The 19124-nt window shown below is 36.9% G+C and overlaps 1 protein-coding gene and 2 long non-coding RNA genes across 3 annotated transcripts; 2 read left to right on the forward strand and 1 right to left on the reverse strand.

Annotated features, from left to right (window-relative positions):
- Positions 1 to 2889: 2889 nt before the first annotated feature.
- Positions 2890 to 5342, reverse strand: LOC121904314. Its single transcript, XR_006098204.1, has 2 exons — positions 5180 to 5342; positions 2890 to 4092 (listed from the first exon to the last, which is right to left on the reverse strand). It is a non-coding gene; the product is annotated as an uncharacterized LOC121904314 (long non-coding RNA).
- Positions 5343 to 5495: 153 nt separating this feature from the next.
- Positions 5496 to 7511, forward strand: LOC121904155. Its single transcript, XR_006098174.1, has 3 exons — positions 5496 to 5653; positions 6404 to 6594; positions 7150 to 7511. It is a non-coding gene; the product is annotated as an uncharacterized LOC121904155 (long non-coding RNA).
- Positions 7512 to 7729: 218 nt separating this feature from the next.
- On the forward strand, positions 7730 to 10900 carry LOC121904154 (arrestin domain-containing protein 3-like). The gene is made up of 6 exons (XM_042421721.1): positions 7730 to 8766; positions 8871 to 8940; positions 9238 to 9385; positions 9739 to 9841; positions 9948 to 10213; positions 10320 to 10900. The coding sequence occupies exons 1-6, from the start codon at positions 8490 to 8492 to the stop codon at positions 10416 to 10418; spliced, it is 963 nt and encodes a 320-aa protein (XP_042277655.1). The 5' UTR covers positions 7730 to 8489; the 3' UTR covers positions 10419 to 10900.
- The last annotated feature ends 8224 nt before the right edge of the window (positions 10901 to 19124 follow it).

Genomic DNA, 19124 nt, shown 5'->3' on the forward strand with positions numbered 1-19124 from the left:
TGTGTATTCAAATGCAAAACCTCAATTCAGATTAGGTTAGGGTTAGTAAATTCAAACCATTCAGCGATTCAAAGACGTTCTTCGTTTTGACAAGAGTTATTATAGATTTCTGTAATGTAAACTGTATTTCTTGAAATATATTTGAGAATTTAGAGTAACTGTGGGTAAGTTAACTGTTACATAATCACCATAGTTGTTGTTGTTTAGTGTAGTGGAAGCCCACTACAAAAACTAAACAATTCAAATTGATTCATTATTGGAATTGGAATATGATTAATTAATTACTGTTCATTGTAGAGTGATTCATTAATATGATGTTTAAATTTCACATTTGAAAATGATCAATGAGCCCTAAATTGTACTGTCACAAAACATTTAATACATTTAATTTTATTATATAGACTATAATTAAATGAGGCACTAATTGATTTTAATGCATCTTTCCCCCTTTACAACTTCTTGTTAATGTTGCAGAATATAACGTTGCAGTGCTGTGAGTTGCTGGTGTTAAAGCAGTTTAAACAGTTTTTAATTATTTAATCAAGAGCTGAAAAGGGCAAATGAGCACAAATGTGACATCATTCAGACTTCAAGTGATTGGGTATTTTATGACTTTTTTCACGCCATTCGCAGAGTTTCATTAATTTCACAATAGTCCCGTAGTGCACTGATTCCTATAGAAGTGCCTGGGGCCCCGGGACCATGCCTGAAATCGGGGCTGGTCCTCGGTCGTGTTCAGAGTCTGCGCACTGAGCACATCTAACTGATTGAGGAATACAGTTTAGTCTGTACAAGAAAAACAACACCAAAAAACATCTCACGATGTTCGAGCAACCGTTCAAAAACTTCAACATCAATTTGACCGCTTTGAACGAGAGGAATACAGAAAGATCACTTCAATAACGATGACACTGACTGGAATGGCGCGCGTCCACTGGTCCAGCGCTGGTGAAGAGAGGAACAAAAACAGGCAACACTACAGGGAAAAACTGGACTTTTTCAACTTAAAAACTGTTATCTTGCGAGAAAACGGTTGTATGCACTCACTCACTCATTCACTGAGTTTGGATACATGGAAATGGTGCAAACAATCAGTCATTAGGCTATTTGGCAAAGTCGCTCAGTTCATCGTATTCCTGCAGCTACCGGTGGGACAGCAAAACTTCCGGCGGGCAAAAATGTGTATCCACTTACATGTCAGCTCCCACAGTGGTGTGTATGAGCCGTCAACATTTCGGTTGTGATGTTGTGATTTCTTGTGTTTGTCGCTTAAAGTCGCCCCCACATGCTGCTTAAGATAAAGTCATGTTGACTGAATGAATTGTCCACTCTAAGGAGAAAAATATTTATTGATGATGATAAATTAACCCATAGGGTTGAACTACGAAGCATGTTCAACATTTAACATAATATAAATACATTATCACAGCAAAAAGCAACACTGTTGCTGCAAATAAGGCGAGAGAGGAATGCTGGCAGAAAATTGCTGATCGTGTAAATCTGTTAATTAAAAAACTAATTTGTAATTACTTAATATACTTATTTTACCACTCAATGCTCTCTCAATGCCTCCCACCTTCAGAGCTCTCAAACTTTAAACTTGATGCAGCAGATTTAAACATTGTACTCAAGAAGTGCATTTAGGCCTGATTCTGTCCCATAATGAAGGATAAGTGGAAATCACTTTATGTTCTGGCCAAATCAAAGTGAATATTATAGATTGAATATTATCTGTGATAAATACCAATAGACTAATCAATTTAATTGTTGTTCAGGGTATTTTTTCATAAGTTTTTAGTTTATTATTATTTATTTATTTATTTTTTACAATTTGAAATACAGTTTAATATATTGTAAATCCCATCCCACAAGTAACCCTAACCTATTGCACCATTACAAATTTACAATATGACATATCAAATCAAATGGTTAATATAATAAAAGACTTACCAATTTGCTAATCGGTGATCTAATAGCTACAGTACTAGCAGTGTTAAACGGACTTGGCAGCAAATCAAGTAGTTAGTGAAAGGCTGATTTTTATTGCTGATTTAAGCCGAAACTCAGAACATAACCTGGTCCGGAGCAGGTTAAGTTTGCATTATAAGTTACAAGGGTGATCTAGTCTGGTTAAAAGAGAGACACCTTTGTGATATTGAAAACTCTGGCTTTAGGCTCAATACCTCACTAACCCACTAATCTCGCTTCGCCACTCACCATCTCCAACCACAGCATCCTGAAGTTTGGTTACATGAATGAGATCAGTACCAACAACAGACTTGACAGTGCAGCTACACATGTGCTCCATTACGACTCTTTTTCCCATTGATCTGACTGGTCAGTGGTCAGGGTGTTGACATGTTGTGATCTGATACTCTGAAGTTAACCTGCTCCTGAGCAGGTAACTGTTTATTTTATTATGACTTGCTTGATGTTTTATAATTCTCTGTGTGGTTTAATATTTGCCACTGCAGACATGATATTCTCTTGCTATATCTCACTTTATTGTGTTACTTTACCTTCAACAATATATATTTGATTTTTACTGTTACAAAGATTGTCAAACATGGTGTCCTCATGTTTTCACAAGACCTGTTTGAAATTCTTGTCAGTGTTCGTCATCAAACTCTGTTTTGAAGAGCTACTTGAACAAGAGATTGTATCCGTGTCAACATATGATTGTTTTCCTGGTTTATTTTATTTGTCCTTGCACGTGAAGCACTTGGTAAAGGATGTTTTGAAAAGCACTATATAAACAAATTAAGTATTATTATTATTATTATTATTATTATTATTATTGTTATATCACTGACATGATGAAAATGTAAAAATGTCTCTGTTCATACCACAAGTGATTCTTAAGTACATGAAATAAAAGACAAAGCTGACTTTGTGGAAAGTCAAGTCAATTTTATTCATATTGCCAAATATCACAAAGTTTCCTGAAGGGGATTTACCATCTGTACAGCATACAACACCCTCTGTCCTTAAACCCTCAATTCAAATAAGGGAAAACTCCTCCAAAAACCCTTTAACATGGGAAAAAATGGAAGAAATCTCAGGAGGAGCAAGAGAGGAGGGATCCCTCTTCCATGATGGACAGACCAAAAAAAGCAAATTGACGATTTGGAAAATCAGGATGATAAAATTATAGATAGATTGTAAACATGTATGAGGAATATGATCGCAAATATGTCAAGCAAATAAAGAGGGCTAGAAAGAGATGCAGTGGCTTTCAGAAAGTTTAAACGTGCATCTAAAAAGGAACTTTTTAAGTTTAGTTTTAAAAGAGGATAGTGTTGGAGCACATCTAACATGATCGGGCAGGATGTTCCAGCGGCTGGGAGCATAAAAGCTAAATGCACCTTCACCAATTTTCAAGGGGGACCCTGGGAATAACCAGACGGCCTATTCCAGATGACCTGAGGGGTCTAACTGTTTGATAGCATGTCAGTGAGATATTGTGGAGCCAGCCAGAACATGTAGGGCCTTAAAATGAACATTAAAATCCTAAAATCTATTCTAAAATTTACAGGAAGCCAATATAACGACCTCAGCACAGGTGATATATGGTCGTATTTCACTTTATAATACAGCCCGCATTTTACGGTGTAACTTCCTCGTATGAATCCATATAAAATACTTTCTGGTTCTTATTGGTACATAAATGTAGGTACAGCGGAAGAAAACAAAACAAGGAGAAACAAGGGAGTAACAATTGGTGTTTTAAAGTGTAACTTCCCAACATTTACCATGTAACTTCCCGGAACTTATGGTGTAACTTCCTCGTATGAATCAGTACGTTACATGTGTATATGTGTACTAAAATCAAATGTTTTTGCTCATGGCAGTTACGACAATCATTTTTTTATGCATGTGTGTTTGACAGGCAAGCTTTACCCACACTCAAGAGATTTATTATGCTTATGTCTTCCACTTCATTGTATGAATTTGAATAGAACAAGTCGAGAAATCGGTCTATACTTTTGAAAATTAGCTCCTAGCAGCCATGTTGGTCCAGCACCGCAGCAGCTCATAACAAGCAAACTTACCTCTCTCCAGTGCACAGCTATGAAAGACTTGTATTGTCATCTGAGGATGAAAAAATAACAATACAGTAATGTAATAATACACATAGTATATCTTTAATTACACAATAATAAAGTACGCAGGAAGTTATGAAAAATGATTTTATTCTTTGATTACCCATAAACCACAACGTATGTGCTGTTCTCCCAGTCTTACTCTGTAGGTACAGACTAGTTACCCTATAAGTACATGGTAACAACAGGGAGCGGGCTGGATTATGTTCTCCCATCCTTACTTAGCTGTTTGGTTCTGTTACCTTTCATGTCACAATCTAACAACATGCAACGTGTCATTAACAACACACCGGACCAACATTTTGAACAGACAAAGAGAAAACATTATTGAACATGATTAAATAGAATATGTTTCATTTATAACTTCTTAACTATATAAACTACTATTATACTTAAAACTTAACAAAAACTATATATAAAACTTAACAGAATAACTCATAACTAATCTATCAAAATGTAGTTATAAAATGATTAATTTTAATTAAAAAAAAAAACCCAACAAGAACAAAACAGGAAACTATGTTTAAATTGTAAATGTTACAGACCAACAACAACAACAAAAAACAATTTTCAGGTACTTTGTTCTTATGTTCAAGGCCTGGGAGACACAGAGATTGATTTTGTTTTTAGATTTGATTCTGTATGTTTTTCAGCATGGCCCGCTCAGGTATAGTCAAGTGTTATATTTCTTTCCCGTACTTGTTAGGTGTTAGGCCTAGGTAATAAACAGCACTGTGCTCTAGGTTTAATACACAGTACAAACTATAACTCACTGTATATTAAATAAAAAACAGACATTAACGTTACTCCCTAAAGTAGAGAAAAATATGCCATCTAAGGTAACATATTCCTTTAACATTTAATTTAAAATGGACCATGTGAGTTTACATTCTGGACACAGAGGTAACTTGTAACCTTGCCAAAGTCCGCCTAGCATGGTGGCTAATTAGCGATTAGCATAACTCACGATTAGCATGCTAATACACATGAATTTGGTTGTTAAGACTTTACCATAAGGCAGGCAACACATTACGATAAGACACACAATGTTGCACATCATAAATATGACTGCTCACCTAACAGGAGAATATGACAGAAGCAGGTGATTTGAGGTTAGTGAATGTAGAGAGTGAGCAACTGGCTCTCGTAAGCTAACTGCCACATCCATGCTACAGTCCAGTACTACTTTACGACCGTCGGTTTGTATACGAACCACAAACACACTGGTATTTTTTTACTAGGATGGCGAAGTCATGACCCACCCTACTCTGCCTCTGATTGGTTTACCATGATATTCTTACCCTAATCCTAACCAATCTCACTTCTCATGCCTAAACCTAACCAACCCAACCAATGAAGGCAACGAGTACTAACCAATCAGAGGCAGAGTAGGGCGGGTCGTGACTTCGCCATCCTGGGAAAAAAAATTAGCGGAAGAGGACGGGCGGGCTCAGATGGCTGTACCTGTGGCATTTAGCCTGCGAGAGGCAGCTGCGCAATCTGCATTGACTAACCTCAAATCACCTGCTTCTGTCATATTCTCCTGTTAGGTGAGCAGTCATATTTATGATGTGCAACATTGTGTGTCTTATCGTAATGTGTTGCCTGCCTTATGGTAAAGTCTTAACAACCAAATTCATGTGTATTAGCATGCTAATCGTGAGTTATGCTAATCGCTAATTAGCCACCATGCTAGGCGGACTTTGGCAAGGTTACAAGTTACCTCTGTGTCCAGGATGTAAACTCACATGATCCATGCTGTTTTAAATTAAATGTTGAAGGAATATGTTACCTTAGATGGCATATTTTACTCTACTTTAGGGAGTAACGTTAATGTCTGTTTTTTTTATTTAATATAGTTATAGTTTGTACTGTGTATTAAACCTAGAGTACAGTACTGTTTATTACCTAACACCTAATAAGTACGGGAAAGAAATATAACACTTGACCATACCTGAGTGGGCCATACACAGGTATGAGCATGTCCTGAAAAACATACAGAATCAAATCTAAAAACAAAATCAATCTCTGTGTGTCACAGGCTTTGAAACCATGGATCATGTGGACAGAGCAATGATGGCTCCACCTGTATTTGTGGTGCCATCGTGCTTTTTTAAAAACTGTTATTCACTACTACAAATTATGTAATATCAGAATAACTTGTAACTATCATTTTCAATTGTGGGTGTGTGGATTGGGGGGGTGGGGTTAATGTAATGAATGCTGTTATGTAACAATTGTGTGCATGTGTGTTTTAGACTTCACTATACTGTAATACACTTCAATAATTGTGATTACAGGTGGATATAGCTTCAGGAGGGGAAAACTTTGTTGTCTCCGCCTGCACTGAAGGGACAAACCTAAAAGATTTCGTATTGCAGTTTAAAGGATTTGTGGATTCCTGCCCTGAGCTGAAGACCAAAATAAAAAAGACTGCAAAGAAATGACGAACTCCTCCCACTGAAGTGGTGATGTAGAACATAAGAACAAAGTACCTGAAAATTGTTTTTTTGTTGTTGTTGTTGTTGGTCTGTAACATTTACAATTTAAACATAGTTTCCTGTTTTGTTCTTGTTGTTTTTTGTTTTTTTTAAACTTTTTTAAAAGTTTTATTTAGTACAATTTATATAGAATATTTATATTGTATTATAGTAGTTTATATAGTTAAGAAGTTATAAATGAAACATATTCTATTTAATCATGTTCAATAATGTTTTCTCTTTGTCTGTTCAAAATGTTGGTCTGGTGTGTTGTTAATGACACGTTGCATGTTGTTAGATTGTGACATGAAAGGTAACAGAACCAAACAGCTAAGTAAGGATGGGAGAACATAATCCAGCCCGCTCCCTGTTGTTACCATGTACTTATAGGGTAACTAGTCTGTACCTACAGAGTAAGACTGGGAGAACAGCACATACGTTGTGGTTTATGTGTAATCAAAGAATAAAATCATTTTTCATAACTTCCTGCGTACCTTATTATTGTGTAATTAAAGATATACTATGTGTATTATTACATTACTGTATTGTTATTTTTTCATCCTCAGATGACAATACAAGTCTTTCATAGCTGTGCACTGGAGAGAGGTAAGTTTGCTTGTTATGAGCTGCTGCCGTGCTGGACCAACATGGCTGCTAGGAGCTAATTTTCAAAAGTATAGACCCATTTCTCGACTTGTTCTATTCAAATTCATAAAATGAAGTGGAAGACATAAGCATAATAAATCTCTTGAGTGTGGGTAAAGCTTGCCTGTCAAACACACATGCATAAAAAATGATTGTCATAACTGTCATGAGCAAAAACATTTGATCTTAGTACACATATACACATGTAACGTACTCATTCATATGAAGAAGTTACACCATAAGTTCCGTGAAGTTACATGGTAAATGTTGGGAAGTTACACTTTAAAACCCTTAATTGTTACTCCCTTGTTTCTCGTTGTTTTGTTTTCTTCCGCTGTACCTACATTTATGTACCAGTAAGAACCAGAAAGTATTTTATATGTATGGATTCATACGAGGAAGTTACACCGTAAGTTCCGGGAAATTACATGGTAAGTGATGGGAAGTTACACCGTAAAACGCAGGATGTATTATAAAGTGTTACCCTTTTTTCTAGTTAAAACTAGCAGTTGCAGAGCAGCCGGTCTAGATGCTTTGTCGTTATTCCTGTGAGCTGTGCATTACAGTGGTCTATCTGACTGGAAATAAAAGCATAGATAAGTTTTTCAGCGTCTTCCTGGGATAAAATGCTCCTTATATTCGCGATATTTCTAAAATGATCAAATCTGGGTTTAATTACACTATTAGTGGCTCTGGAAAGTGAAGTCAGTGTCCAGGATGACGGCAAGGCTTTAGACCTGTGTGACATTCTCCAGAGACAGCTGAGACAATTTAAAGGAGATTTCCTGTCTGTTCTTGTGTGTTTTGATTGAATATTTAATCAAGAGCTGAAAAGTACAGCTGAATCAGCACATAAGTGACATTATTCATTCTTCGAGTGGTTGGATATTTTATGACCTTTTTTTTTTTTTTTAACGCAGATTTTCATTCATTCATTTCACAACAATCCCATTGAGCACCCATTACTGCAGAAGTGCCCGGGGACTCTGGGGCCACGCCTATGGGTGCGTTATAAGAGCAGAGATACATCCATGGCCACGCCTGAAATCGGGGCTGGTCCTCCGCCTTGTTCAGAGTCTGCGCACAGTCAACTGTTTGTGGAATGCAGTTTTGTAAGTGCAAACATCTGAGGCGTAGTGTATGTTTCCCCCCAATTATTACGTAAATAGTCACGTAATCATCCATTTGAATTCAGCAACTGGATTACTTCAGGGAAACTTTTGTTTTTTTTAAAAAACAACAACAACAAAAAAATCTCACGATGTTCGAGCAGACGTTCAAGAACTTCATTATGAATTTTACCGCTTTGAACGAGAGGAATACAGTCAGCAGTGGCGACCTGATAAGAGGAAATCTCTCCTTCGAGCTCTCAAAGGAGATAAAGATCACTTCAATAATGATGACACTGACTGGAATGGCGCGTGTCCACTGGTCCACCGGTGGAGGAGGAGGAAGAAAAAGGAGAAGCCATAGGAGACACTTCAATGCAAAACTGGACTTCTTCAACTTAAAAACCGCTATCGTGCAAGAAAACAATGGTATGCACTCACTCAGTCACTTACTGAGTTTGGATACATGGAAATAGTGCAAATAATCAGTCATTATTTGGTGAAGTCACTCAGTTCGTCTTATTTCCTTGCAGCTGTTGGTGGCACATCAAGACTTCCGCCTGGCACGCATGTGTATCCATTTACATGTCAGCTTCCTCAGGGGTGTGTATGAGCCGTCTCCATTTCGGATGTGGTGTTGTGATTTTTTGTGTTTGTCGCATAAACTCGCCCCCATATGCTACTTAAGATAAACTCATGTTGACTGAATGACTTGTCAGCTTTAAGGAGAAAAATATTTATTGATGATAGATAAATGAACCCAAGGCACATCAATATTGTTTCCTACCATGTGACCACCGGGTTATTGGATCCTTTTAATTTCTTGCATGAAAGTTGAGTGTCTCTTGTCTACAGATTGCATCTCATTGTTTCTACTTTTGTTGTTTTACATCAATGCAGAGACTTCCCGACTACCTTCAGTGGGGCTCATGGAAAAATAACGTACGCCTTGACAGTCAGCATCTACAGACCCTGGCGTTTGTCCAAAGACTTTGTGACAGAATTGAACTTTGTAAACCGGATTAATACCAACGAGCCAGAGCTGCAGGTAAGATCTCTGTGCAGTGTGTAAAGTCTTCCTGGAACACAATTCAGGAATATGCAACATGTAACCATAAAACTGTAACAATAAAGATCTGGAAACTAGACGTTGACACAGTGACCCTCTTTAAGACCGAGCCTCGAGATAAAGTGAAGTGAAGGCTCCGATGATGCTGTACTTCATCAGTGCATATTCTCAGATTAAATTATCAGTTAAATTATCACTGACTTGGGAACACACAGTAAACCTGCAGCTTTGCCTGCCTGCCTTTCACTTCAGGCTTACACAGCTAATGGATGAGATGAGAAATAAATTTCTTATATGCTTTTTATGTCCATTGCTCTGTTGTTTGTCTGCAGGCTCCCCTCTCAGGCACCAACAGCATGACACTGTGCTGCCTGTGGTGTACCTCAGGGCTTATCACAATAAAAGCGAGTTTGGAAAAGAAAGCCTTCGTCCCAGGTACTCTTTCCACCAACCATCCATTCATCCATTTGTTTAATGAAATCAGCATAAAGGTTAAGCTCAGAGAAGTCAGTTTAAGTAACAGTGTTTACTCTTCCTCCAGGTGAGACTGTGAGAATATTCTGCATGTGCAGTAATGGTTCATCTCGAACAGCTACACCAAAGGCGAAGCTGCAGCAGAAGCAATTTTTCTACACCCACAACAAGTCCCATCAAAGACTAGTTCAGAGAAATCTGGTGTGTGTGACTGGACAGCCCATCAGCGCTCAAATCTCTGACGTGCGCACTGAGATCATGCTCACTATTCCCAACTTAACGGCACTCACCATCTCCAACTGCAGCATCCTGAAGGTTGATTACATGATTGAGGTCAGTACCAACAACAGACTTTGCTTTTGCAATTAAACTTTGCTTTTTTAATGCAATCAAATGATGAATTTTAAGTCTGTCCATCTTGTTTTTTTCTCACTTACAGTTAACCTTTGGAGTAAGAGCTTCCCCCGACCTCACAGTGCTGTTTCCCATCATCCTTTGCGACACCCCTGTACAGTCTCTTCCCCCAACTTATCAGTGAGTATATTTGAGAATATCTTGAAATGTTTCAAATGCTCTTTGGTTATGTTGTTCTATTTCACGATGTACTGTAATTTCTCTGTCTGACATGTTACTGGGAGAGCGTTATTCCTCAAGGTCTTTGTATCAGGTTCAGTTGGGACCTGTACCACAAAGCAAGTTCAACATACCCAAGATATCTTTGCTATCTGGCTTCACTGAGCGTAACATTGGCCATCCAGATAACAAAGCTGGCTATCAAACATCTCAGTAAACTCTGGGTTTTCCTATCAGCACCGAGCATGTTCATGTGGAAGAGGCAGGGTTGTTAATTATGAGCAGCATCATCAGAACCATGAATGAAGAACTTCATATGATATGAGATGAAACAGTGGTACTAAATACCTGCAGAACAATTTTGTGTCAGGGACAGAAAAAAGTCATATTCAATGAAGTGAAATGTAAACGAGCCTTTAATCGTACAACAGAATAAGAAGCTGCAGAAACACTAGAAATAATTTCCAAATATTAAAAGTAGGCTAAGGCTTAAAATACATGTAGGAATTATTATATATGACTTAAGTATAGAGTGAGTATTTTTGCTATTTAGTTGGATGATGAAGAAACCGTTCTGATTATGTCACATAAAAAAACGTTAAAGTAATGCCAGACTGTCTCTGCTACTGAAGCAAAGAGTGGAAAAATAGTTAATGACTGATGAGGTCTATCTGACCCGAATGTTGCATTTATAATCATGGGAGCCAATGAACAGTAAGGATTGTTTTTATAATAAAAGACAATCTTTCGTTTTTATTTTCCAGTTACTATCACATAGTTGTCTCATGTTATTCTGAGCTGCAGTGATGGAATCAGAGTGTAAAATCATCATCCACACTGTCAGCTGTCACTCAGGGGATAAAATCAATTTTGCACAATAAAAATGCAGCTAAAATCATCATTATGTGTTTAGTGTCATAAATGATCTCTCTGTTTGTTAGAAGCTTTGTTTTAAAACCAGAGTGGAAATAGAAAGTCTGAAGCAATAAAATGTTTCCACTGAGGTGAGCCACCATTGTAACCCTGAAAACCCAGAGTTAAACCTGAAGTTACCTCACTAACCCCAAATCCTGCTTTGTAGTACAGGTCTCTGGCCAGGGTACTGAGTATTTACCGTTTACTGCACAACGCACAATTTGTCTTGAAACATCACTTCTGTGATTACAAATGTTTTGTTTTTGTATTGTCTGTTACTTTTTTAAAATGTCTTCACCATTATTCTGTTTATTTCTGTGTTATTTAGCTGCTTATTTTAGTCTTCAAAGATCAAATGTGGTAACTGTTTATTTTATTATGACTTGCTTGATGTTTTATAATTCTCTGTGTGGTTCAATATTTGCCGCCTCAGACATTATATTTTCTTGCCTTACCTCAATATATTGTGTTATTTTACTTTCAACAGTATGTATTGGTTTTTTACTGTTACGAAGACTGTCAAACATGGTGTCCTCATGTCTTCACAAGACCTATTTGATATTGTTGTCAGTGTTGGTTATCAAACTCTGTTTTGAAGAGCTACTTATTGACATGGTAAATATGTAAAAATGTCTTTGTTCTTACCACAAGTGACTCTTGAATACATCAGATAAAAGACAAAAAGACAAAGCTGACTTTGTGGAAAATCAAGTCAATTTTATTCATATTGCCAAATATAACAGAGTTTCCTCAAGGGGCTTTACAATCTGTACAGCATACAACACCCTCTGCCCTTAAACTCTCCCTTTGGAGGGAAAACTCCTCCAAAAAACCCTTTTAATGTGGGAAAAAATGGAGGAAACCTCAGGAGGAGCAAGAGAGGGGGGATCCCTCTTCCACGATGGACAGATGTATAGACCAAAAAAGCAAATTGACAATATGGAAAATCGGGATGATAAAAATTATAAGTAGATTGTAAACATTTATGAGGAATATGATTGTGAGGATGTTGAGGGTTAGAGAGAGATGCAATGGCTTTCAGAAAGTTTAATATAGTCTTATTGGCAAGACAGACATGGACTTACTTATGGATTTATCAATTATTAATAAGAAACTGCCTTATAACATCATAATGACATCAGTCATTTTCAGTGTGTGTGTGTTTTATCTACAGTACTGTGTGTACCGTAGATGTTAACTGGAAATTCTTTAAGGAATTTTATTCAATTATATATTATCAGGAATCTACATTGACCTGCTATAAATGTAATGAGAAAAGTAATTAGATTTAATTTTGTATTTTTAATAAGTTTGTATTTTATCATCTCAACTTCCGTTGTGGGCTTCAACATATTAACAATTGTCATACATATTGTTTTGTGTGTCAAGTGACTAGAAACAATTTTTACTTGATAATCTGACTAAATTAGAATTTGAGTACAAGTAGATGAATACTCGGCTGAGCTTTAGTGCCACGCACCAAATTACTTTCTGCTCCCTTCAGCAGAGGCAACACCGCAAGTAATGCGTGAGCTAAACTCAATCTTTTAATTATGTATCATAGTGAGCACCATCAGCTTAATTTCCTTGAGGAAAGCTGCCTCTTCTTTGTTATTCAGCCGGCACTCGTTCTAAGCGAGCCAGTCTGTTAATGCTCACTAAACTTCAGAAGGCTTTTACAGTTCATAACAGCTGCTCCTAACATCCAACCATTTTACTGATTTCTTATGAAAAGTTCAGTATTTGATTCAAATTGCAGACTTCTGCTTTTATATTGCCGCTGTGTGAGAAAGATTTGAATGTTTTTTTTTATACATGACACTAAATGTCAGTATTGACAAGCTCTTATACAGAGTGATTTAACATCTCGACAGCCACAGTTGGTGAGCATATTAACTTGCTTTAGCAGCGCCTCTGGGTTAAGACAGTTTTCCTCTCCCCATCCCCCCTCGTTCTTTCCTGCCACGCTCATCCTGTTACCCCTCCTAATTAAAATGGGTGTGAATACTTTCATGCTGAAAGTACATGAAGTCAAAATACCCTTTCTTTCCCACAGTCACAATTTATTGGCTGTTTGCTATTTCCTACTTTGAAGGTTGGTTTGTCATTTTGTAATGACTCATTATTTAAGGTGAACTTGTCTCAACTGTGCATAAGACTCAGCATACTCTTTTGTTGGCTTTCTCTCTAATGTCAAACCTTTAGAGTCCTGTACGTGTGCAAACATGATTAAAGTTCATATTATGAAGAGACTCATTCGCTCTCTGTAAAAATTTAAAGTATTCTTTGACTTTGTCATCCTATTACAGTAAGATAAACATATGTAATGTTAATATTAAACAAAATTTGGATGCTAGTATGCTTTTGTCGAGATGTTTATTATTTATTATACAGTGCTGCTGGAAAGTTTGTGAACCCTTTAGAATTTGCTCTATTTCTGCATAAATATGACCTAAACGTGATCAGATTTCCATGCAAGTCCTAAAACTAGAGACAGATACATCAGTTAAACAAATGAGACAAAAACCTTACACTCATTTGTTTATTTATTGAGGAAAATGATCCATACATATTCGTGTGTGGCAGATGTCTGTGAACCTCTAGGATTATCAGTTCATTTGAAGGGGAAATTAGAGTCAGGTGCTTCAATTTATTGGATGACAATCAAGTGTGAGTCTGAGAGATCCTGCCTTATGTAAAGAAAAGAAATCCGGGTCTTCACTATCAAAATCTGAGCTTCACAACACAGTTTTTTGGAAGTTTGTCATGGCTTGAACAAAGGAGTTTTCTGAGGAATTAAAAGAAGAGTTGTTGATGCTTAGCAGGCTGGTTACAAAACCATTTCTAAAGAGTTTGGACTCCATCAGTCAACTGTCAGGTAGATCATGTACAAATTGAAAACATCCAACACCATTGTTGCCCTCCCCAAGAGGGGTTGAACAACAAAAATCACACCAAGAGCAGGCGTGTAATAGTCTGGGAGGCCACAAGGGACCCCAGGGTAACGTCAAGGTAACTAAAGGCCTCTCTTGCAGTGGCTACAGTCAGTGTTCATGAGTCCACGATCAGGAGAACATTGAACATCAATGGTGTGCAGGACAGAATTGCAAGCAAAAAAGCCACTGCTCTCCAAAAAGAACATTGCTGTGGTCTAAGACCACAAGGATAAGCCAGAAGGTGACTGGAAAAATGTTCTGTGGATGGATGAGACCAAAATCGAACTGTTTTGGCTTGAACGAGAAGCATTATGCAAGGCGATGAGCAAACACTGCATTCCAGCATAAGAACGTTAACCCATCTGTGAAACATGGTGGTGGTATCATGGTTTGGGCTGCTTTGCTGCCTCTGGACCAGGACAGCTTGCAATCATTGATGGAGCTATGAGTTCTGAGTTGTACCAGCAAATTCTACAGGAAAATGTCAAGGTATCCATCTGTGAACTGAAGCTCAACAGAAAGTGGATCATGCAGTAAGACAACGACATTAAACGCACAAGCTGCTCTACCAAAGAATGGTTAGAGCAGAAGAAATTTAATTTTGTGGAATGGCCGATCCAAAGTCCTGACCTTTATCTTGTAGAAATCCTGTGAAAGGACCTGAAGTGGGCAGTTCATGCAAAGAGGCCCACCAACACCCCTGAGTTTAGACTGTTTTGTAAGGAGGAACAGACTAAAATTCCTCCAAGCAGATGTGCAGGGCTGATAAACATTTTCCCGAAACGTTTGGTTGAAGTTATTGCTGCAAAAGGAGGTCACACCCGTTACTGAAAGCAAGGGTTAACATACTTTTGCCTCACACAAATATGAAAGATTGGATAAATTTCCTCAATAAATAAATGAATAAATATAATGTTTTTGTCTCATTTGTTTAATTGGGTTCCCTTTATCTAGTTTTAGGACATTTGTGTAAAAATCTGATCATGTTTTAGGTAATATTTATGCAGAAATAGAGAAAATTCTAAAGGGTTCACAAACTTTCAAGCAGCACTGTTTGTTATCAGCCTTTTACAGCTTTCCCTTGGATGAAAATATGGTGCAGTGTATCTGTTATCCTATGGGGGGCAGTGATGTGCTGGATTACAGAGTGACGAGACCCCTCTCTGTACATTCCGTGCTTGCTTTCTGTATCAAATCGTTTTACCCATTTTTTGATATAATGCCACAAACCTGTCAAATGAGTGTCACTACCACACATATCTCACATACTGTTTTTGTTTCTGGATGATAACTATGATGACAAGCACTGACTATATCACTGTCAAAGTTTAAGAAAGTAATAACATCTGTACCAATTCTGCAATGTCACTCTTGGACTGGTGACAGTAACTTGACGACTGGTTTAATCACACACCCACATCTGTGTTCAGGACAGCTTGAAGCACACAACATGAGGCTATAGCTCATTAAAAACTCACTTCTAATTATTTGTTGTACTATAAAGTTCCTCCATAACAGTAACAGGTAATACATTCAACTGTAATATGATACAATTAAAAAAATGTTTTTGCTTTTATGGTGCAAACTTAAAGCTTTCAAGAAAGTTAATACTCTATACACACCCCAGGTGTCCTGATGCACTTCTCCTGGATTCCATATACTAATATTTAGCTGCGTGTATAGTACTCAGTACGTCGTATTTTTGGGATCATCTGTTCAGTGCATCGGCGCTCTTCTGTCTTGAGATTGTTATTGGTCTTTTGCCTTCACGTCTGATATCTTGTAGAGATTTGCATACACTGAAATAGCTACATGTTTAGCCCACACAATCTGTACCTATGATGTGTTTGAGATGTGTCTATATATCCTCATGTAGACACATCTACATATAACCAGCAGTGGTCTGTAGTAGCATATGCTGCCAGTAATGCTGTGGCCACCCACACACAGAAAGTGCCTCATTCATTAAACTATATTGTTTTACCACTGCATTCTTTTATGCAAGGAACATGTAAATAATTTTATTTGTATGCATAGATACAACATAAGAAACCTTTGTCCTCACCTGGCAGTTGCCACAGCAGTATTAGTTAGTCAGGTCTTTTGCTTAGCAGTCAGATATTATGTCAAAAACTGTAAAAAGCTTTTCAGTGGGTTATAACCGCATAAACAGAAGTGATGTTTTCACCAGTGGTGATTACATTACAGGACAAATTACATCAGAACTGGTGAAAGACTGCAAAATAGATGCGCTCTATGTGCAGCTGAGAAGAAGTTGAATAGACTGAAATGCATGAACAAACGGTCATAACGTACCATAAGAAAAAGAAATACTTTAGTATCAAGAAATGTATCATTCAGAAGGGCCAAGGTAAGGTAAGTAGGTCATTTATGTCAGTCAGTCTTGTGTGGCTCTTAAAAAAGCATTTACATATGATATAAAACTTTTTTTTCAGCTTTTTTCTTTTTTTGAATATCGCACCAAAATGTTGCATCTTCTCTTTCTGTGCCTTCCATTTTTATCTAATTTTTATCACACATTTGTCTTATATCTTTGTATCCTTTTGTGGTACTTACTAATTTTAACTGGCGAGATTTAAGGTTGTTCAGTCTCACCATCATCATTCAAAAAAAGATACATATCAGAGGACTGAAGAAAATCAAGACCCTAACAAACCAAACATTCAAGTTATATGTGATGTGTTTGATGTCTTTAACAATGGAAACACAAAGAGATTAAAACAGAAACAGTTTGTTGTTAAACATTCTTCCACTTCTGTCTTCCTGATTCCTCTTGGGAACAATTAACAAAGACCATTAGTGTCCAAAGAGTAGTATTAGAGTTGTAATAATTTATGGTCACATTTACAAACTTTGCAATAGCAATTGATAAAAGCCCCATTAAATGACTTCATTTGAATGTTTGTCAGGTAATAAAACTGTTGGCCAGGGCTGCCATGTCTACCCATTCACCTTTCAGATCCCTGTACACCGAGTTTTGTCTAAAAATGTAAACCTGTATTGCAGTTCCTCTTGATGCTTTGTAACTATCAACTCTAGACAATCTACATATAAGTGCTACTGAAAGACAACTGTCTCTTGTCCAGTCTGTTTGGAGACAAGCTCTCCGCTACTTTTTAAAAATCTAAATCGAAGTGAAGCTCATCACTCCAGCATCAAAATGTACTTCTTGTAGTAACCCTTGCATTATTGATCAGCTCCTTTAATCAATTGAGTGATTTGACTGCCACTAAAATACGTTCCTCACTTGATCTCACGGTGTCGTCTTAATCATGAAGTCTGAGCAACAATGTGAGTTCTCTGGATAAGAGAGTTTTCTAATTAATAAATAATAATCAATAAAGAGTATGGCTTTGACTACTATATGATTGGTTCTTTTAAATATAATAAATAAAATATGAAAAAGCATAATTTATAGCTCCTCTCTGAAACACCCCAGAGACACACAACTTTGAGAATTTATATTCTTTCCATATCCATTTTATTAATCTCCCAACAGAAGACTTAAAATGACCAACTTAAAAACTATGATAACTATGTCACACAGATCTCTAAATATGGAACATAATTTCTTGGTAACCTGATATACGTAAATCAATATTATGGAAAAAGAAAGAGGTCCAGCCTAAAAAAAAAGCAAAAGAGCTGAAGGCAAACTTTTGAATCCCACATATATGTTGCTTACCCCCCTTACTCTCCTTACTTATAGAGAAGAGTGCAAATGTTAACAAAACATCACATTGCACATCACAAGGCACCTCTGTGGATCCATAAACTATTCTCATTCATAATTGGAAAATATTTGAATAAACTGTTCATTACGGGACAAACCACAAACCACAAGGTAAACATTCAGTCAGAAGACCAGCTGTTGCCAAACTCTATTGTTATCATTGAGTTGTATTTGCTTTCCACTGGGAAATAAAACCTGTTTGAGTCGCATGCTGGTTGTGATTAGGACAGGAAGCTTATGTAATGTTCAAAAGCAGAAGATCATTTCTTTATTGCCGGGTGCGTCTTTGTCTACAGCAAATTTCACAGGTTCTCTTCACCTGTCAACTGATGTCATGTCAACAAGGTTGCTTGTGTATTTGTGTAGACAGTTGATGGAAGGACATAAAGAAGATTTTGGGTGACAAACCTTCCAAAAGTTTGATTGTTGTTGGGTTTTTGTGTGAAAGAGATTACTCACTTTATAAATATCGATACTTATCATGTACATGCTCAAAAGTATAAAAATTCTTAACAAATTTTGAAAAATTTCTGAAAATATTTTAACATGTTAAATAATAATTTATAATTTTATGTATTTTTTTTTAGCTTATATTACACATGACTGATGTCTTGCTGGTTTTTCATAATCACAACATATCATAATGCATGGTAAACATTTCTGTAAACCTTCATAATGCATTATGATACAGCAAACACTGAGGGATACTTCAGTATGTCTTATTTCAGCCTGTGCTGCATGTCCATAGGCTTAACATGAAGGTGTTTTCATTTGAACCATTGCACCAGATACCTTTCACTTTGCCATGGATTTACAAGTTAAGCTTGTATTTTAACAGTATGCATGTAATATAACGCTGCAGCGAATATTTGAGTTGTGCTGTCTGAAAAAACAAAGACATTCAGTCATCTTTTCATTTATCAGGCCTCAAATCTGTACTGTATTCTGCACGGCAATTCCTCCCTAAGTGATTTATAATTTAATATTTAATTAAACATCTGGTTATAATGTTATGTCGTCCAGGTGCTTACAGGCTTGGCAATTAACATGCTGGCTCAGTAAAAGT

Source organism: Thunnus maccoyii, chromosome 9 (assembly GCF_910596095.1).
Source record: "Thunnus maccoyii chromosome 9, fThuMac1.1, whole genome shotgun sequence".
Lineage (NCBI taxonomy): Eukaryota > Metazoa > Chordata > Actinopteri > Scombriformes > Scombridae > Thunnus > Thunnus maccoyii.

What these genes read in the sequence shown, in the direction of transcription:
- LOC121904154 (XM_042421721.1), top strand. Translation starts at nt 8,490, where the DNA reads ATGTTCGAGCAGACGTTCAAGAACTTCATTATGAATTTTACCGCTTTG. An exon ending in CCAACGAGCCAGAGCTGCAG is followed by an intron (nt 9,386 to 9,738) that starts GTAAGATCTCTG and finishes GTTTGTCTGCAG; the next exon opens with GCTCCCCTCTCAGGCACCAA. An exon ending in AAAGAAAGCCTTCGTCCCAG is followed by an intron (nt 9,842 to 9,947) that starts GTACTCTTTCCA and finishes CTCTTCCTCCAG; the next exon opens with GTGAGACTGTGAGAATATTC.